General features: G+C 37.4%; 1 protein-coding gene across 7 annotated transcripts in view; it reads left to right on the top strand.

Annotated features, from left to right (window-relative positions):
* Positions 1-22,614, top strand: part of LOC131075956 (long chain base biosynthesis protein 1) — a 289,362-nt gene that overhangs the window by 151,040 nt on the left and 115,708 nt on the right. For all 7 annotated transcript variants that reach the window (XM_058012951.2, XM_059211149.1, XM_059211150.1 and 4 more), the window contains one exon: positions 14,270-14,361. In XM_058012951.2, the coding sequence (XP_057868934.2) occupies positions 14,270-14,361 (92 nt within the window). The remainder of the gene's footprint in view (positions 1-14,269; positions 14,362-22,614) is intronic.

The following is a 22,614-nucleotide window of genomic DNA, read 5'->3' as shown; positions in this document are numbered from 1 at the left end:
TTATTAAAACTTGTTGAAGGGATTTTATTTTCCCTTTACAAGTTATTATAACTTGTATATCTCTCTCAAAAACCCGATTTTGCTTGGAATGGAGAAAAGTGACATTTTAAATTTGCATTTGAGTGTTAAAAACCCGATTTGCTCCATAAAGGAAAAATGAAGGCATTTTAAACTTGCTATTGAGTCTTAAAAACCCAATTTTGCCTTGTTGGGAGAAAAGTGAAATTTTAAACTTGTAATATGAAAATAAAAACCCGATTTTCACTATTACATGTAAAATGAAACTTGTCATTCACTCCCAAAAACTTGACCAGCCAAGGAAGGCGATTTTGTTGGAGATTCAAGGCAATTTTTGTGGAGATTTTTTGGGAAGAAGAGGCGTTTTGGATTCTTGCCTATTTCCATGCATTTTTGAACTCATATCACGCCATTTGGAGTTTATGTTTGCTGGTTTTTTGGTCTAAAACAGCAAACACATGTTTGCTAAATACCACGATTTTCTCTTTCAAAACTCCATGAATCTCTTCTTCCCTAAATCGTTTTGGCTTCCTTCACCTAGGTGTTGAGGTTAGAGGAAGATTTGACCGGTTCTTGTACCATTATACTTGCATTTTGTGCCACGATTTGCTGCTTAAGACATTTTTCAAAAACATGGCTAGGGTTTTCAAGTTTGTTTGGTTGCTTGCTTAAGGGATTGTCTTCTTCTTTCAAAGATTGTTTCATCCTTGGAAGAAGAATTTTGGATTGAAGCAAGGTATGATTTCTTTTCTTCTTGTTTCATTTTCTTGTTTTCTTGTTTTCTTGTTTTTCCATTCTAGTTGTAAATTTGTGTATATGTTGGTTTTGCCCCAAAAATCGGTTTTTGTGAGAGAGATTTTCCCCTTTGCAAAGAAATTTGTGAATTGCATTGTTCCTCCAAAATTCCCCTCTTTACTTGTATTCGGGATTTTAAATCTCGATTACAAGTTGGATGAAAATAATTGATCTTCCCTTATGGTTAAAAGAATTTAACCATCTTTTGTTGAAATTCCAAGTTGCAAAGATGAAAAATACCCATCCTTCCAAAATTGGGTTTTTAGAACCGGATTGCATGTCCATAGTTCTTCCCATTTTCTTGAAAATGACATTCCCAAAACCTTCCCATTTTTATCCGTTCATACTGCCTATATCCGTACTTTCCGTTCACGTCATTTCCAACAAGTCTAAATCTCATTTTTCACTCATTTCTCCATTTTCCGTTTTACAAGTATACTTGCATTCGGGTTTTAAAAATCCGATTGCATGTTCATTCTTCCCAACTTGTATACTTGTAAAACTTTCCCCAAGATCCGAAATTGGTCAAAGTCAAATTTCCACCATTCCCATTTATTTTCCATCTTTCTCTCATAAAGTCGTGAAGTGCAAGGGTTGGAGTTCTTCCCATTTGAAGAAGGAAAAATGTTAGTTGCAGCTGATTACGATGTTGCCTTAACACTTTTAAGTCTTCATTGCAGTATACCAAGTTATCCTTCAATGTTAGATTTACCATCCTCTCCTATTCTGAAGAAGATGAAGTATAAATATGACAAGTACCAGAATGAAGTTTCACCTTCGCAAGTTTCCTCTCCTTTGGATCACATTAAGGACACGGAGATAGGGCATGCGGACATGTCAGAATTCATCAAGAGAGTGGAGGATCCGCAGGATAGCAATATGCAGTGGCTGTTGGACAGCCACATCCATCATGCAGCTACTTTTCCAGTGGTTGCCCTAGAACCTGAATTTGTTCTCGCTTGTGCCCATCACTTTGACAAGGAGACGAGAACCATTAAAAATGATGATGGTGAGGCAATAATCCGCCTTGATGCAGATACAATTGAGAAAGTCTTCAGAATACCACAAGCACCTGTTTATATGGAAATTTCAAAGGACAGTGCAGCCGAGTACTATGTAAAGAGGGAAAAAGATTGCAAACGTCATATTAACAGGTGGATTCATGAGCCACGAGCCGCCTTCACAAGGTGGGCTAAGTTGTACCGTTGTGACTTTAAGTGGGAAATTGGATACATCATTACTCTCCTCAGCAGGATGATGGGTCTTGAACACTAATGTTTTTGAGCCCTGGATGTATCAGTTTACCATGTTCATAAGGCAATCCCATCATATTTCATGGGGAGAGAATATCAGTGATGCTTTGTGCGAGCAACTTGCAGCAGTCCCTACCACCATGACTTTTTACATGAATTCATACTTAGTGTATTTGGCAGTGTCACTCAAACATTTCCCTGGTCTTTCTACCAAGGGTGATCGCTCGCTTATACCTGTGTGGGAATATTATGATCAGCTGCCTTTGAGACCCAACAGATTACATTTCAGAAGAGTTCAAGATGCATTCTTTGGTTACTTCATGTGCCAGTTTGACAAGACTCTAAAGAACAAAAGGGTGTCAGATGAAGCATGGGAAAGAGTCAATGAGTATGGGTGCTTTTTTCTCCAATTACCAACTTTCACTTATGTGCGTGTCGGATGCTACAGTGGGCAGCCATACATGCTCCCTGGATACCCGACCGATAAGATCATTCTTATGGAGTTGGGAAGACAGATCATGGCTGTGCACGCTCATCAATCTGTCAGACATAAGGTCAGAATGGGGATTTCTACAACAAACCCATTGAAAATTGGCCGGTATTCTCTTGTCACATCTGTCAAAGCCAAAGCTATGGAGACTGAGATGCAAGAGATTAAAATCAAGGTTTAACTCCAGGGCAGATTCTGATTACCGGGTTATGAAGGAAAAGATCAAAAAGTCCTTCGTGCACGTGCATCGTATTGAGGATATCTGGGTAGATCTTCGTACAGAAATGTAGGTTCTCAAGATGGACTATTGCAGGCTTACTGTTGAGTAGGTTATTGATCTGAACCTGGTGGACATTCCACAAGGAATGATTGATAATGGTAATGTTCTTGATCTAGAGTACGTTTCACGAAGGGTTGAGGAGCCCCACTTCCTTTAATCCAATGGTCGCATAAAGAATGCACGTCCATTCTTGAAAGATTTCAGCCTATCTTGGCTAACACCAACACTTGGTTCAAAGGTAATGGTGTTAGACTCATCAAGATCAAAGTTGGGAAAGAAGATGACTCTATGGGGCCTCTTGGATGTAAGTCTGAGCTTCAGATTGACAACAAGGAAGGTGCATCATCTTCAGGCACCAGGATCAAATTGCGGGTTAGTCGGGCAATAGTGCTTCCTCCTGAGGAGGTGACAATTCGTGGAAAGAAAAAGTCCCGGCTTCATGTTCATGTGATAGATCCTGATAATCCAGAAGGACAACAATTAGATGATGCTCCTAAGTCTTTAGCTTCAAACTCACCTCATGAGATTCCTTCCTCAGTATCCATGGAGATGCCTCTTTCTCCTCCTGACATAATAGTGGAAGAGTCTCCTCAGAATGTTGTTCCTATTTTAGCAATTGAGCCGCCTCCTGATCATCAACAAGAGAGTTTGCTGGACATTGCTGAGGATACTCCTACATGTATCCATTTGTCAGAGATTGATACCTCTACTTTTGGATTTGAAGAATTTAGGAGACAATCTTCATGCCCATTGGTTATTAAGCAAACCATGGTTGCCATCCAAACAGATACTCCTCCCAGGGTGACCACGGCTATTCAAATAGAAACTGCTTCTCCTTCGCCTTCAGTAGCTATTGGAGGAGAACTAGTCGTTTTACCTCCATGGCTTAGTTCTTTTACCCCAAAGAGGAAGAAGCATGAAATCTCTCCTGATGTCTTTGACTATCAGCAACTCAAACAGTCTAGGCCCAAGGTTTCTAAAAAGGCCAAGACAATCTCAAGAGTAACTGTTGACAGTAATAAGATGAAAGTGTCAGAAATTGTTGAGCCCCTTGCGGAGAAGCCACGTGAGGAAATACAAGTTGCTGATTACAGGGTTACAAGGATAGATTTGGGTAAACAAACGCATGAAGTGGTCAAACATGATGCCCAGCAATCCGTAGCCTCAATAGTGCAGCAGTATGATGAACTTCTAGCAAAGAAAGACAAGCTAGAAGAGGACAACCGAAAACTTCTTACAGCTGTTCATAAAATTACAAAACCTGTTGGTGAAGGGAGTAATCCTACAAGTTCTTCCGGTTCCCAAGAATCAGTTCGGGGAGTTGAAAGGGCTACTTAGAAAGTACAAGCATTGGATTCTTGGGTGGATCAACTTCATGATCTGTATGCACAAGTGCTAAAAGACATTTTCCAAATGATGTCTAAGTTGGAGACAATTGAAGAAAAATTGAATCACACCTCTGACCCTTTCAAACAGAATTTGGAAAGGGTTGAAGGTAGTTTGACAATTTGGCGCACAATGCCCGAACAATAGTTGAGTGTTCTTTAGGAGCATGCCATTATTCCTTCCAAGATCATGTACTTGGAATTTGAAGAACTTCTGGAGAATAAAGCCCTTGTTCTCAAATCCCTCATTGAGGAGATTGATGATGCAATGAGATTGCGGGTTGAAGTATTCCAAGGTATTGTTTCCCACTGTGAGAAGGTCTCTTGCAACATAATGAGTTAGGATGGAGAGCTGATACCAAAAGAAGAAGTGCTCGCAGATCTACAGATTCATAATGAATGGAGAAGCGAACAATTTTCAGGTGCCTCAATTCAGGTTTTGATGAAACATCAAATCTTTTTGCACGAAATCCAGTCCATCTTGGAGAAGAATGACTCTATTCTTCTTTGATGCCATGATACCATTGTGAAGACCATGGTTGTTGCCAAGAACACCCATGAACCGAATCCTGCTGAGCTACGAATGATCATCCAGAAGTTCTAAGTGTTGGTTGAAAATTTTGTACACTTGGGGAAATATACAAAATTGTGGTTTCAACCACAGCACACGAGTAAAAACTCTCCTAATTAAGGGAAGGCTCCCCCTATCTAACTACAACTTGGAAAATAAAATGGGATGGGACAGCAATCTTTCTTCTTTTTTTTCAAGAAAGACAATATCCTTTTCTCTTCACAGAAAAGGATAGCGATTGAATATGAACAACAGTAATTACTTTCAAGTGAAATGAGAGAAAGGAAATGAAGTTTCCTGAAAGCGCAAAGACTTCCGTCACTTCCTTCGGGACGGGACAACAATATCAAGCTCAAAGACTTGACTATTGGAAGTCCTATCTACCCTTTGCTATACTAAAATTTACAATGAATAAAAGATAACAGCTCAAAGACTGAAATAACCTATTCTTTCAACATAAAGACAAGAAATAATGCGAGCTCAAAGACTTGCTGCTATTTCTTATTAAACGATAATTTTTCTCAAGAATGGACGCAAGCTCAAAGACTTGCTGCTCCTTCAAGAGAATTTCCTATTCTAATTAATCTTCTCTACTTGCAGCTCAAAGACTTCAAATCAGATTGGACTAAGCTCCTTTAGAAATACTTTGCATAGAAGAAATAAAAAGATTCAAACTCAAACATGTAGCTCAAAGACTCAAAACTTGAGTAATCCTTCTTTAATATTCTTCCAAAACCTTCAATTCACATTCATAAGCTCAAAGACTTCTTGCTGTAAATTTGGTAGAGTTTTTGCTTGCTTTCCAAAAGATGATAATTACAATGGACCTCTCAAGTATTTATAGAAGAGGAGCCTTGAGAAAAGGGTGGGAGGATCCTAACTAACTAGAGAGATTCTCTCAACCACCAAGACTCATTCAATAACTAACTGAGACTTCATTAATTAACTAAGAGTCATTCTAACTAACTAAGACTTATTCAGACTACAGTCCTAATCGGACACAACTTGTAGTTACCTTACATGTAATTACAAAAGTACAAGTAATGTGTAACTTGCATTTTACATAAACTACTTTTACATGTATCTTGTTAAAACAAAATTACAACTAAGAAATTACAAAAAGAGAGAAGATTCAACTAAGTGCTGAAAAACACTTAAGTTGAATTTTGTGAAGACATGAATCCTTGAAACTTCCGGATGCTCGCTTGTAGTTCCTCGGGATTCGGTTCATGAGTGTTCTTAGCAACTACCATAGTCTTCACAATAGTGTCGTGGCAGCGGAGAAGCGCAGAATTGTCTTTATCCAAGATGGACTGAATCTCATGCAAAAAGGCTTGGTGTTTCATCAATGTTTGAATTGAAACTGCCGAGAATTGTTCACTCTTCCATTCGCCGTGAATCCTCATCTGTAAATCTGCAAGAACCTCTTCTTCTGGAATTAGCTCTCCATCCTGACTTACTATATTGCAAGAGGCCCTTTCACAATGTGAGACAATACCTTGATAAACTTCATCCCGGAATCTCCTTGCATCGCTGATCTCTTCGATGAGGGATTTAAGAACAAGAGTTTTGTTTTCCATGAGTTCCTCGAATTCCAAGTACATGACCCTGGAAGAAATGATGGCGTGATCCTGCAGGATATTGAGCTGTTGTTGGGGCATGGTACGCCAGATTGCCAGACTTTTCTCAACACTTTCCAGATTCTTTTTGAAAGTGTTAGAAGTCTGATCCAATTTCTCCTCAATGGTTTCCAGCTTAGACATTATTTGAAAAATGTCTTTTATCACTTGCACGCATTGATCATGAAGCTGATCAACCCAGGAATCCAGTGCTTGTACTTTCTGAGCAGCTCTTTCCACTCCGCGAATCGATTCTTGGGAACCAGAAGAACCTATAGAGTTACTCCCTTCGGCAGTAGGTTTTGTGATTTTATGGATGGCTGCCATGAGCTGTCGATTTTCTTCTTCTAATTTGTTTTTCTTTGCAAGAAGATCGTCACATCTTTGCACTAGTGAAGCAACAGAAAACTGAGCATCATGTTTAATAACCTCATGTGTTTGCTTGCCCAATTCTACCTTTGTAACCTTATAATCAGCAGCTGACATTTCATCAAGTGGTTTATCTGCAATAGGTTCCACAATTTCAGCTACTTTCATCTTGTTGCTATCAACAGTTACCCTGGAAATAGTCTTCGCCTTCTTAGCAACTTTGGATCTGGACTGTTTGAGTTGCTGGTAGTCAAAGGCATCAGGTGAGATCTCTTGCTTCTTTCTTTTTGGGGTGAAAGAACTGAGCCATGGAGGCAAAGTCATCAACTCACTTCCTGTAGCAGCTGTAGGCAAAGGAGAAGCAGTTTCTGTTTGAGTCACCGTGGTCACCCTGGGAGGAATATCTGTTTGAATAGCGACTATGTTTCGCTCAGTTACCAAAGGACATGAAGATTGCCTCATGAATTCTTCAAAACCAGAAGTGGAAGTGTCAATTTTTGATAACTGAATGCAAATGGGAATATCTTCAGGAACTTTCAACACACTTTCTCGCTGTTGATCAGGAGAAGGCTCGTATGCCAAAATGGGAACTGCATTCTGAGGAGACTCATCAATGAGCAAATCAGGAGAAGAAAGAGGCATCTCAATGGAAACTGGAGGAATGACCTCGTGAGGCGTGTCTAGAACTGGAGACTTAGGCGCATCATCAGATTGCTGCCCCTCTTTTTGATTATCCAGATCGACCACCTGAACATGGAACCGTGATTTCTCCTTCCCACGAGTAGTTGTCTCTTCAGGTGAAAGCACTACTGCACGACTAACTCGTAATTTGATCCTTGTGCTTGAAGATGAAGCACCCTCCTTATTATCAATTTGAATCTCAGACTTCCGTCGAAGAGGCCCTGTAGAATCATCTTCTTTACCAACCTTGATTTTGATAAGTCTGACAGCATTGCTTTTCAACCATGCGTTAGTGTTGGCCAAGATAGGCTGAAATCTGTCAAGAATGGAGACGCACTCTTTATGTGACCATTGGATCAAAGGAAGTGGAGCTTCCTCAACCCTCCGTGAAGTGTATTCAGGATCAAGTATACGCCCGTCATCAATCATCCCTTGTGGGATATCTGCCAAGTTCAAGTCAACAATTTGCTCAACAGTGAGCCTGCAGTAATCCATCTTCAAAACTTCAGCTTCTGTGCGGAGATCTGCCCAGATGTCTTCAATGCGATGAACATGCACAAAGGATTTCTTGATCTTTTCCTTCATACCTCTATAATCAAAATCAGCTCTAGGTTTGAACCTCTTAAGCTTGATTTCCTGCAATTCAACCTCCATGGCCTTAGCCTTCACAGATGTGACGAGGGAGTATCGACCAATTTTCAATGGATTTGTGCTGGAGATCCCCATTCCAACCTTGTGTCTAGCAGACTGAAGAGTATTAACAGTCATAATCTGTCTTCCCAACTCCATAAGAATTATCCTATCGGTCGGGTATCTTGGAAGCATGTATGGTTGTCCATCATAGCACCCAATCCTCATGTAGGTGAAGGTGGGAAATTGCAGGAATAAGCACCCATACTCAGATACCTTGACCCATGCCTCATCTGATACTCGTTTATTTCTGAGATCCATGTCAAACTGACACATAAAATATCCAAAGAATGCGTCTTGGACTCTTCTGAAATGTAGTCTGCTAGGTTTCAAAGGCAGCTGGTCATAATATTCCCAAACTGGTATGAGCGAGCGATCACCCTTGGTATAAAGACCTGGAAAGTGTCTAAGTGATGCTGCTAAATATACCAAATAAGAATTCATAAAGAAGGTCATAGTGGTAGGAACCGCTGCAAGTTGTTCGCACAAAGCATCGCTGATGATTTCACCCCATGAAATGTGATGCGACTGCCGTATGAACATGATGAATTGATACATCCATGGCTCAAAGACATTAGAGTGCTCAAGGCCTAACATTCTGCTGAGAAGAGTGATGGTGTCTCCTATCTCCCACTTGAAATCACAACGGTACAACTTTGCCCATCTTGAGAAGGAAGGACGTGGCTCATGAATCCACCTATTGATGTGGCGCTTGCAATCTTTTTCTCTTTTCACATAATACTCTGCTGCACTTTCTTTGGTGATTTCCATATAAACAGGTGCAGGAGGTATTTTGAAGACCTTCTCGATTGTATCCGCATCAAGACGAATTATGGCTTCACCATCATCATTTTTTATGACTCTTGACTCTTTGTCAAAATGATGGGCGCATGCAAGAACAAATTTAGGTTCTAGGGCAGCCACTGGGAAAGAAGACGCATGATGGATATGGCTGTCCAACAGCCGCTGCAAGTTGTTATCCTGTGGATCTTCTACCCTGTGAATGAACTCTGCCATATCAACGTGCCCTATTTCTGTGTCCCTGATGCGATCCAATGGAGAAGATACCTGGGAAGGTGCAACCTCATTCTGGTATTTGTCATATTTGTATTTCATTTTCTTTGGAGTTGGCGATGCCGGCAAATCTGACATTGATTGCAAACCTGGAATGCTGTGATGAAGACTTAAAAGGGTTAAGGCCACATCATAATCAGCTGCAAATATCATTCTTTCTTTTTTCAAATGGGTAAAACTTTGATCTCTGAATTTCACGGTTTTGTGAGAAGAAGAGGGAAGATATGTAGAAATGGGAAAATCTTGACTTTGACCAATTTCGGATCTTGGGGGAATTTTCGCAAGTATACAAGTTGGAAAGTACATACATGCAATCGGGATTTTAAAACCCGAATACAAGTATACTTGTAAATTCGAAAATGGAGAAACGGATGAAAAATGGGATTTTGACTTGCGGGAAATGATGGAAATGGAAAGTGCGGATATGGGGAACGTGAATGGATAGAAATGGGAATATCCGGGATAGTCATTTTCATGAAAATGGGAAGATCTTTTCAACATGTAATCCAGTTTTCAAAACCCGAATTTGCAAGAGAGGGGTATTTCACATTTTTCAAGCTTGGAAATTTAACCAAAAATGATTAAATTCCTTAACCGTAGGGGAAGAACAAGAATTTCCAGCGAACTTGTAATCGAGATTAAAAATCCCGAATACAAGCTAAGATGGAATTTTGAGAAGAATAATGCAATTTAACAATTGCATTTCAAAGGGAAGATTTCTTTCATGAAAACCAATTTTAAGGGAAGAACAACACATGCGAAGAATGCAACAAATAACGAAAAATGAAGAAAACATGAAAATAATAAAAAGAAGAGAAGAAAAGAAGAACATACCTTGATTAGAAAATCAAAATGCTTCTTCAACAACGCAATACTTCTTGAGATGAAGAAGCAAAACTGGACTATTAAACCCTTATCACGTTTTTGTGAAAATGCCCCCAAAAATGGCTGCAATCTTAAACTTGGAGGAGCAAAATGCCAATGAAAGTGTTCATTTCAAGTTTGTTGAAGCAAAATGATCAAGGTATTTGCTGAAGCAATAACACCAAAGGTGTTTGAAGAGGTAACAATGCCAAAGGTTTAAAACGCAGCCAAAGAGAATCACGTTTTTGTGAAAAACGTGGTATTCAATACACATTCAATGAACCATTAAATGATGCGAAGATTCTCTCACCCTCCACGCCTTAGCAAGAAAGAGCAAAACGATTTAGGAGTGTGCAAATCGTTATGGATTTAACTCCTAAAAACATGGCATTAATGAATAACGTGATTGCTGTTTTTAGGGTAAAAACCAGCGAATATATCCTTTAAATGGCATGATAGATGTCCAACGATGCATGAAGATAGGATGCAATCCTAAAACGCCTCCTTCATCCAACGATTTCTCCACAAATTTCGCTTTGAAAAGGTCTAAAATCGTTTCTTTCTTGCATTTCGGGTTTTGAAAGACAAATGACAAGTTCGTTTTCTTCAAAAGGAAGCAAATCGGGTTTTGGATATAAAACAACAAGTTCGATTTGCACTTTTCCCTCTTTCATGCTTAAAATCGGGTTTTAAAAGACAAATGACAAGTTTAATTTCTCACTTTTTCACTCATTAAGCCAAAATCGGGTTTTTTTGGACAAATAACAAGTTTAAAATTGTCAAAAATGAACTTTTACGTTAAAATCGGGTTTTAAAAGACAAACTGCAAGTTTAAAAATACTTGCAAGGGGGAAATAAAATCCCTACAACAAGTATTAAACATTTGCACACATGTAATGGGGATTTAAAATCCCTATTACATGTGAAAACCATTAAAGTAGGGGTTTTTTGAACAAACTGCAAGTTTACTTGCAGTGGAGCTAAAAAACCCCTATTTTAACTAAAAATAACCAAAAAACAACAAAAAGATAAAAACATTAAATGGGGAACTTAAAATAAATTACAAGTGACATATTTGAAATAAAAAATGCACATGTAAGTGATCAAAAATTCCCCTACAAAGACCACAACAATGAATATCATTAAAACTTGCAGTTTGAAGAAAATTCTCCACCTGCAGTCTAGGTTTTAAAACCCGAAATTGAAGGAAAGGCATAGCAAACGAACCCAGAATTGGACGAAATTTGAAACGTAGTTCGAGAATGGACTGAGGATTAAGCCAGTCCAAGGATTAGTCAAAATTCTGCCTCGGGAAGCATGCCATAGAGTAATAATTTTTATTTTTTCATAAAAATTCCATCGTAGTGGTCCTTCATTTTTGGAAACAAAAAATGAGGACAACACGAAGGATTCATGTCTTCACACGTTGCAGCTTAAGTGTTTTTCAACACTTAGTTGTATTTTTCTAGAATTGTAATCTCTTAGTTGTAGTTTTTCTTTTGACAAGTTGCATGTAAAAACATTTTGTAAATTGCAAGTTAAGTCTTAACTTGCACTTTTGTAATTACATGTAAGGCAACTACAAGTTGTGTTCAATTAGGACTATAGTTGGAATAAGTCATAGTTAGTTATTGAATAAGTCTTGGTGGTTGAGGGAATCTCTCAAGTTAGTTAGAATCATCCCACCTTTTTCTCAAGACTCCTCTATAAATACTTGAGGGGTCTATTGTAATCTTTATCTTTTAGAAAGCAAGCAAAAACTCTGCCAAATTTACAACAAAGAAATCTTTGAGTTTTTATGTGTGAATTCAAGAATTGAAAGAAATAGAAGGAAATTGCTCAAGCTTTGAGTCTTTGTGCTACATTCTTGAGTTTGTTTTCTATTTTATCTTTCTTGCAAGTGTTTCTTCAAGAGCTTAATTGAATTTGATTTGCAGTCTTTGTGCTGCAAGTATTTGATGTTAATATAAATTAGAATAAATATTCTTTTGAGAGGAGCTGTAAGACTTTGTGTTTGCACTTATTCTTAGGAGAGTTTAGAAGAAGATTTTGTAAGAAATAGCTGTGAGTCTTTGAGCTCGTACTATTTCCTACTATTTTATGTAGAAAAGAATAAGGTATTTCAATCTTTGAGCTGTTATAATTTGTTCTTGATAGCGTTAGTATAAAAAAGGGTAGATAAGAATTCACATAATCAAGACTTTGAGCTTGATATTGCTGTCCCGTCCCGAAGGAAGTGACGGAAGTCTTTGAACTTTCAGGAAACTTCATTTCCTTTCTCTTATTTCATTTCAAAAGTTGTTACTGTTGTTTTATGATTAAATTGCTATCACTTTTCTGTGAAAAGAAAAGGATATTGGCTTTCTTGAAAGAAGAAGAAAGACTGTTGTCCCATCCCATTTTATTTTTAAAGTTGTAGATAGATAGGGGGAGCCTTCCCTTAATTAAAAGAGTTTTACTCACACATTGTGGTTGAAACCACAATTTTGTATATTTCCCCAAGTGTACAAAATTTTCAACCAACATGTTGTAGGTGTTCAAGGCAGCCTTGTGAGCTGTAGAATGAATAAAAAAATCAGATTTCAAAAGATGAGTTAAGCCAAGAAGGTGCGAAGGCATGAAGGTTTGAAGGCACAAAGTGCCTAAAAACACTGCAAAATTTCTGAATTTTGTCTTGTTGAAATCTTCCATAAATGTAATTGTTCTTGAGGTATTTTGTTGCATGAATTTATAAATAAAAGTTGCAATAAATATATGTTTCAGATTTTGTTTTCATATAGTGAATTGGATGAAATTTAAGGTTGCTAGATTGGGTGGTTTGATAAGACCAGTCTTGACTGCACCAAAATGTGGAGCATGTGATATGTAGAGTAAGCATTTCGATGGCATTTTATCTTATTTTAAGAGGTATCATTACTAGGCTGAGATCACTTATTTTGAATATCAACAAACCAAAATATAATTCTCTTACATAACAACTACTTATATCTTTTTTAATTTAAGGAATTCTATAATAGATAAAAGTAATCTGTGTTGAGAGACTCATTTTACGCTCCATATGAACTTGGACTCTTGGGGTGTGTGTGTGGATGTTTGGGAAACTTTTATGGATGTCATTTTCAGACATGTATAAATCTTAATAATACATGATAAGGAACTCTCTCATATGTCTTGTAGCCTTATCATTATAATTTTTTTTATCATATTGGAAACGTAGTTTGCAATTGGCCCCATGACCTGAATCATAGGAGACAAGGTTCGTGGAAAATCACATGGACAACACTGTTGTATGTCAAACATTATTGTTATCTGTTTTTTGAAGGCAGGAGTGTTCTCTCCAACACTGGGTACCATTCCAATTCTCCTCTTTTGGACTGTTTCAATTTTGATTTTGAGGCAGAAAGCATGTGCAGTGTCTCTTGTTAGTTGTTATTTTATTCTACATGTTCTCCTTATGTTTATGTTCCTGATGTATTGAACTTGAATAAATAACTATCATGCTCTTAGTAAAATTAGTTTTAGGATTATCAGCTGTTCAACTTTTTATTTCATTTCTGTTAGCATAAAAATAATCTTTATCTTTCATTGCTGGCTGGTTCTTATCCTATTTTGCCCTTTATGTCTTTGAATTGTTTATTGCTATGTAGTATCTAGTATGCATGGTGCACTTATTTTATTCTGTATATTTTGCATTTCCTTATTTTTATGTTCCTAATTTATTGGGGTTGAATACAGAATCGTCTTGCTCTAACTAAATTTGTTTCTTAATAATGACCCGTTCAACTTTTTATTGGTCACAATTGGACAGATATTTTATTTCATTTCTAGCAGCATGCCGATATAATATATATCTATTGCTTGCTAGTTCTTATACTAGTTTCATTCTCTATATCTCTGAGTTTTAATTACTGTGCAGTATCTATTATGCATTCTGCACTGTCTTTGGTTTTATATTCTTTAAAATAGTATCATTAACTACATTTGGTCATCTGCAAACATTAATAATAAAATCCTCTCCAGGAAGTAAAGGAACTTTAGCGCTTAATTCTGAGGCATTGTTATCTTCATGGTTCAGCCAAATTTTATAATTGGAATCTTTTTAAGGTAGTGAAATTTATATAAATTTTGTATTTGTTTTGTCATACCCCAGACTAAACAACTTGGTTTAATTCTATTATAGGAAATCGATGAGCTGTGTGAGGAATGGATCCCAGAACCACTCCATCCACCCATTACAAAGGAGATGGAATATGAACCTCCTGTTTTAGAAAGGTAACAAATGTTTTATGACATTTTATCTTCAAGAATATAGAGTGATATATGTATGCAGCCTTTTCACAATTAATTTTTTTATTTTAATAATATTATCTGTAATAACCCTATCGCTTAATTAAGGCCGGAGGCCACTAAATTGTAGAACAAGACACAAAAATAAAGACAAAATAACAGCGATCTGTTTCAGTCTTTCAGAAGACCTTTGTAACTGTAATAACCCACTTAAATTGACAGATCGCACAAAGGCGATGTCGTCACTCCAAGGACGTGATTGTTCCTGCCCAAGGGAGTAATGTTTAGTTGCTTCAAACTTAATTGGTTAATAGGATTTTTAGTTAAGTCAGTTATTAGAAGAGGTATGAATGGGAGAGATATGACCCTTCGTCTCACACCCAATCATTCACTATCAAGGGACAATCACGGGATTGTTCAAAGGCATCATATTGGTTTTTTATTATTATTATTTCCTACTCAGATCCGAGCACTCCAAGAATCTGATCTACCTGGCATTTAGGTGGAGTTTAGTACCACTGAATTGCAGGGTCAGATGCATGATCAAAGAGAATATCAAACAGGAAAGGCGTCCATGAAATTGCATGATTTGAAGGTTAAAATTCTGAAACAGCGAGCATACTGAGACAATTGTCTCCCACATTTATATATTTGCATAAACGTAGAGATTTCACTTATGGACCATGAGTGTCTATATATAGCAAATCAGCACTTCACACCCAAACATCATATCTGACCGATTCCACAATATATGCAGTGAAAGAGGATTGGTTCGAAGATATTTCAGTCAGATCTGCATCTTCCAATTGGAGAACATATCAGACCTAATTGGACAGAATTTCAGAATCCATTATAAGTTTGATCCTTTTCATTATCAAAGCAATTGGGATAATAATTTCTATTGGTACAATTCATTACAAATCTTTAAGGATAATGGGTTCATTGCAATATTAGACATTGATCATTAAGAAATAAGGTAAAACTTACAATTAGATCTTCAAGGGACATTACATTATCTTAATATTGTTGATAGTCAGCTGGGCCTTTTATCATGTTCTAGATTATGAGAATCTTGTTTTAGAGAGGCAATGTGGTAGCTGCATGCATATAGAATGGGCATACTGCTAGAAATAATCACCGTTTTGTATTTTGTGCAATACACAATGTGTATTTTGTTCAAGTGCTAGTTTTTACAATAAAATGAAAGCTGCTAGTGTTGTATGTAATATGTTTATGAGAAAATTAATCAAGCAGTAGCGCGTAGTGTCAGTAAGGCAACCTGCAAGTGTAGGTTTGTGTCAAGTAGTGGGACACTCCCAAAAGTTAGAAGATCTATAAACTTGTAACATGTCCTCTAATCTGCTGAGTACAGCGAATGATGTTAGATGCCAAATTTGATCTTGTAGATTATTAATTTGGGAATGCATTTTGGGTAATCATGAGTCTAAGACTCTAAGACAAAATACATAAAATTATGTAATCATTACATATTGCATCTCCATTTTGCAATATGACTGTTTTATAGTACAGCACTCTAAGAAGCAATGAAATTCCCTTGAAGCTAATGACACATGTACATGGTTCTTGTCTCTAATATCTAACATGCTATGATATGTGTGTTTGTAATCTATTCTAACTCTTAGTTTAGTATCACAGGTACTACTAGCAAGCTTGTGATCACATGCAATGTTAACAATATGGTGTGATGATATGAAAAGGAGTGTGTTAACCATTAATTTGGAGGGAATATAACCTAATGCCAGGTACAATTTGTAATGTCCTGAATTTAAGCAAAATTGCTTTGTGAGCATTTAGCCCAATTTCAGAGTTTTCCCATAAGCTACTTGGTGAGTTGGGCAGAATTCCACAGTTCTTGGAGTTCTTTGGTTGTGTCTTGCAAATATGTTGTTGGTAGTGAGCTCAGTTGGCCTTGGTGAGCCTATTAATGCTTTCAGAATAGAACTCCGTCCTTTTGGGAACTCTCCAAACTTCTTGGAGGAGCTAGCTATTTTTAAGAAGTCACCTTGTTGCCTCTAATCATCATCCCAAGTCATCAGTATGGTATGATTAGAATTAGTTTTTTATATCATTTTTGTGCTTTCCGCAACTTGGGTTGATTATTGAGTTATTAATTAATTATTCACTTAAGTTGTCTGATGTTAAAAAATAATAAAGAAACAACTTGATGTAATATCTCGTCATAAAAGTATTAAGATGTGTTTACAGATGGATGCCTAGGCTTGGGGGGCTTTGCACATGATAATATTAATCCTCCAAAATAGTCTTTGTGAGGGGAAAAAGAAATTATTACATTTTAAAATTGGTTATTTCTCTCCAAAAATGCTATAGAAGGAGGTTGAGGGAACAGTTGAGAGTTTAGACTTGAAAATTTTGGTCTATTTTGTTGTAGGAGAGAACCTAAGTTGTTGTAGAGCTTCTTCAAGACAGAAATCCCCCTAGCTTGCTAGTGTGGTTTCATATAGAGATCAGCATTGTGCTGCAGATTGAAGATTCCATTTTTGGGTTACAATATGGATGTTTTATCATTATTTAATGTCCCCTTCCTAAGCACTTCAACATGGTGGACTATTAGTCTATCTAGTGGGTTCTTGTAGGTTAATGAGTTAGAGTTAGGGGCTCAAGATGAAAAATTGATCTAGCTTTTGGTGGTGATAGGTGCTTTTATTGAGCTCGGACAGTTGACTTGCATAACACCCTTTTTTGGAGTGGTTTTGTACAATTTTACCATTCTATTTTTAGTAAGTGTCAAGTTGGAGATGGACTTGGTTAGTGGATAGTGTTTCTATTTTGGGAATGTCAGTGGATGCATTGGATGTTGATATTTAGGGTTTTAATGTGGTCTAGTGTATTTAATTTAAATAACAATAAGGTATAAACTTAAATTAGATATTTAACTTCATCGTTATTTAATTTATTAAAATATTGACTATGTGGCTGCCCAAAGTTAAAATTAAAAGTGTTAAGTGCCAAATATTAACTAAAATGACTTTATTGGGGTGGGCGCCAACTTAAGGGAGACATAAGGAGTTTAAAAAAAAAAAAAGTACCTCTTGGCTGGGTGTGGCATTTGGAGGCCTTTAAAAGAGAGTGTTTGGAGTGCATTTGGTATGCTTGGTTTTGATATGTAGAGAATACATTTGTTGGTTGAACTTGTTCATCTTGTGTCTTTGTGAGGATGAAAACCCTTGCAAGGAAAATCTTCTGTGTTGATGAAAGATCCAATCTAGAAGATTCGGTGGTGGTTTCATTTAGAGATCACATATGGGCTTCATTGTTGGTTTGATATCTTCAGCTGATTCACAAAGAACTTAGAGCAGATTTAAGGGATTTTGTTTAAAGCAGATCGAGAGAGTTTGCAGCAGATTTTACGAGCAGAAATCACCTCCTTTGCTGGTCGTAACATCTTGCCTAGCACGTGGGAACTTGGTGAGGAGAACGCCTAGGGTTTGTCCTATGTTTGTGGCTGGTTGGAGTCGCTTGGGCCTGCAAATCATTGGATTGTTGGCTGTGAGCAGTTACAAAGTTGTTTTGGAATGTCACCTAGGGTTTGAGTTACTAGTCTGCTGGTTTTTTCTTATATTCATCGATATAATTGTAAACAGCGAATGGGTATGTTTGATATTTCATTGTGATACTATTTCACCATCTAGGTATTTCAAAGTTTGATAATATATTGAACTTTCAGTCTATTTCTAGTTGTGGGTGCTTAAAAATATTGTATTTGAAGTGTTATTTCAGTTGTTTATTTGCTGCAATATACATATTGTTATATCACTTTTGCATCTTTGTCAACTTCTATTAAACTCTTCAAAATGAAAACATAAACAGAAAAAAACAAGGGTGTAATGTTATAGAGGAGAAGCATCCCATAGACTTCAAGAGTAGGAAGTTGAGAGGTGTGGAAAAGAGCTACTCTATATATGACCGAGAGATGTTGGCCATCATGCATGCATTGGCCAAGTTCAAATCATATTTGGTAGGGGGAAAAATCACTATTAAAACGGATCACAATAGCATCAAATATTTTATGAATCAAAAAGATCTCAACGATGGGTATTTGATATTGTATATGTTAAGGAAACAAGAATGCAGTTGCTGATGCACTTTCCAAGAGACCTCATTTGTGATCACTAGTTGAGATCATCGCCGATTGGAGGGAGATGATTTCAGTAGAGTATGCTAAGTATTCTTGGGCAACATGAATAATTAAGGGCACTATTTGTTGTCGTCATTTTTGTTTTAAAAAATGAAGGACCATTACATGAAATTTTTTCTCTATGGCACGCTTCCTGAGGCATAATTTCGCCTAATCCTTGGATTGGCTTAATCCTTAGTCCATCCTCAAACCAAGTTTCGAATTTCGTCGCATTCTGGGTTCGTTTGCTATGTCTTTCCTTCAATTTCGGGTTTTTTCTCCCTGACTGCGGGTGGGAAATTTTCCTTGAATTGCAAGTTTTAATGATTTCTTTTGTTTTGGTCTTTGTAGGGAAATTTTTGGCTAATTACAAGTGCACTTTATTGAAAAAAGAACTTGTAACTTACTTTTTATTTCCCCCTTGATGCCTTTTGGCTTTTTAAGTTATGATAGGGATTTTTTGGATAAGTTACAAGTTAATTTTAAATTGCATATTTATAAATAACTTGTAGTTCTTTTCTAAAACCCCTATTTTAATGTCTTTTGCTTGTAATAGGGATTTTAAACCCCTATTACATATGTGCAAGTGATTAAAACTTGTTGTAGGGATTTTATTTTCCCTTTACAAGTAACTTTGTAACTTGCACATCTCTCTCCAAAACCCGATTTTGTCTAGAAATGAAATAAACTAACATTTTAAACTGGCTATTTTGCCCAAAAACCCGATTTTCTCCATAAAGTGCAAATTGGGGAATTTTAAAATTGTAATTTCATTTCCAAAACCCGATTTTGCCTTGTTGAAAGAAAAGTGACATTTATAACTTTCTATATGGGAAATAAAACCCGATTTTCTCTATTGCATGTAAATTAAAACTTGCATTTCTCTTCCAAAAACCCGATTTTCCTCTCCTAAGCCAATTTTGCCACAAATTCTTCCCAATTTTTTGTGGAGAAATTCAAGGAGCAAGGAGGCGATATTGTTGCAAGGCGATTTATGTGAGTTGAAGAACACGTTGCATTTGTTTTGGTGAATGATTCAACCCTTGTTTTCTGCAAAAACCATTTCCACGTGATTCCTAAAACCCACGTTTTGGGGGATTCAAACCATACAAAATGGCAATCTCCTAGGTCAATTTGCCTTCCTTCACCTAGGCGTTGAAGTTGGAGGGAGATTGGGCCACTTCTTGTGCCATTTAACTTGCATTTGGTGCCACGTTTTGCTGCTTATGGCGTTTTAGTAAAAACGTGGCAAGGGTTTTTGAATGCGGTTTAATCTCTATTTAAGAGCTATCCTTTCTTCTTTCAAAGACTAATCATCTTTTGAAGAGGCATTTTCAGTTTGAAGCAAGGTATGGTTTCTTTCCTTTCTTTGTTTCATTTTCTTGTTTTCTTGTTTTCCTTTCTAGTTGTAAATTTGTGTATATATTTATTTTTCCCCAAAAATCAGTTTTGTGAGAGAGATTTTCCCCTTTGTAAAGCAATTTTTGAATTGCATTGTTCTTCCCCATTTTCCCTCTTTACTTGTATTCGGGATTTTAAATCCCAATTACAAGTTGGATGAAAATCATTGTTCTTCCCAAGCTTGAAAAACTCAGATTTTGCAATAACTCGGCAAGGCCAAAAAATTTTTAAAACTCGGGACTCGCCAAAACTCGGCGAAAAACTCGCCAAAACTCGGCAACTTTATCGAACATTTGAAAATACATTTTTTTTTTATATATAATTCAAAAACACACATTTACACCAAATTTGTATAACATATATGATTTCCATGATATATAAATCAAATTTTTTTGGTAATACATAGCAACAAATGCAAGTATCATAGCATAAACCAAAAACCAAGTGCAACATATGAATAAGAGTTCAATACATATCAACGTATCATAGTGACAGTCTCATAGAGTTATAGAGTCATAGACCACAAAACAAGAACCTCTGAAATTCTGATTACATATCAAGTTCAAAGTTTGGTATCAATGAAAATAAGAAATCATAAATTGCGTCTACGATTAAAGCTCAAAACAGATTGTGGCCGCTGGGTGGGTGGTGCTGAAGTAGTGGCAACATCCTCAACACTAACAGGTGCCTCTGCTGCATGATCAACCTCCTGCTCCTCCTCACGTGCTGCCACTTCCGCATCCCATTCCTCTCCTGCCCTCTCCAACTCACTCAGTTGCTCATTAGTAAGGAATGGATCCAAATCATTATCAACATCATCAGGAGAAGCAACCCATTTTGCTGCATATGGATCAATGTCATCCAAGTCAAGTGCTTCATGTGAATCTTGCCCTAGCACCTTCTTCTCATGTAATCGAATGTTGTACCGCACATAGACAAGATCATTCAAGCGTTGTTGAGTCAACCTATTGTGCTTTTTTGTGTGGATGTTCTCAAAAACACTCCAGTTGCACTCACAACCAGAAGCACTACAAGGCTGTGATAATATGCGGATGGCAAGCTTTTGAAGATTAGGCGTTGTGGCACCATAATCTTCCCACCACAAATCTGCAAGGATACAAAATGTGATTTATAATTTGTAAAGATTTCAATAATCTTAAAGAGAGAAATAAATGGTAAAAATTAAACATATGTTTTTTTTTACCTGGTCGTAAGGTGGCTCTCCTACGTTTGCAATCAGGTGAAGAAAACAATTCCCCTAAGGCCTTCTTATAACTCTGCAACTCATCAAGTATCAGGTCTCGAAGGATCTCATCATCAACTAATCTCCGAATGCATGTGTTAAGGCCAATTCTAACCTCTGCATCTGCTCTGAAACTCGGAGAGTAAAAAAACTTGGGATTCAAGAAGTAGGCAGCAGCATGAATATGTTGGTGGAGTTGATGGTTCCACCTCCGATCAATTATGCGCCATATGGGTTCATACTTGGTCTTGTTTGACCCATACAAGTGTTGAATCGCCTCTTTGGCCTTATCCATGGCCTCATATAGATACCCCATGGAGTTATGATCCCCATCCACTATTCGTAGCACCCTCACCAACGGTTCCGACACCTAGATATAAAAAATCTAACAAAATCAGCAGATTGAAATATTAGAAAATTAAATAATAAATCATCAATTAAAGTTTCAAAACTTACATTGATGATCTCCTCCACTATCTTGGCAAAATTAGTATCAAAAATGGCAATCACAACCTTCTCTACTTCAGGCTTTGTAGCATAAGGACTCCCCAACCATCTTTCACTCACGAACATCCACTTCAGGTTGGGCAATGTAGCAAGTATGCTCTGCAAGGTGAGGAAATTGGTAGCAAAGCGTGTGACCCCCGACCGCACAAGATCCTTACCTTCAGCGTGCTCTCTCATAAGATTCAGGACCCATGTGTGATTGTAGATGTATTTGGTGATATTCCTTCCATCTTCAACCACTTTCTTTACCCAACTTAGTTTCCCTATGTCCTCAAGGAGCAAGTCAAGACAATGGGCAGCACAAGGGCTCCAAAATAATGTCGGATGTCTAGCCATTAGAAGTTTGCCGGCTGCCACATATGCAGCTGAGTTATCAGTCACAACTTGGATGACATTCTGCACTCCCACATCCATCACCACCTCATCCAACATGTTGCACAAGGTCTCCGCATTCTTCACTTCATTGGAGGCATCAATTGATTTTAAAAATACTAACTGTCCTCTTGAAGCAACTAGAAAGTTGATGAGTGTCCTATTCCTACCATCTGTCCATCCATCAGAAAGAATGGTGCAGCCATTCTTTTCCCAAATAGTCCTTTGCTCTTCCACTAATGCATGAGTGTTTTGGACCTCATCCTGCAATAACGGTCCACTTACCTCGTAACGGCTTGGGGATTTGAACCCCTTACCTGCCACAGTCAACGCGGTGACCAATTGGTCCCAAGATGGACTAGAAATAGCATTGAACGGAACATCGTTGTAGATAAAAAATCTAGCACACGCCACCTTGGCTTGTTGGTGAGCCTCTTTATTCCATGCAGTGCCAAGCAATCCAGGTTGTGCACCAGGAGTGTTACATGGAATAAAGAAGTTTTCCATGTTGCTGTCCAAAGTTCCCTTTGCTCGTATCCGTGGCCCAAGGGAAGAACCA

This window comes from Cryptomeria japonica, chromosome 9 (assembly GCF_030272615.1).
Source record: "Cryptomeria japonica chromosome 9, Sugi_1.0, whole genome shotgun sequence".
Taxonomy (NCBI): Eukaryota; Viridiplantae; Streptophyta; class Pinopsida; order Cupressales; family Cupressaceae; genus Cryptomeria; species Cryptomeria japonica.
The sequence above is the reverse complement of the archived record's forward strand: the minus strand, read 5'-3'. Positions and strand labels throughout refer to the sequence as shown.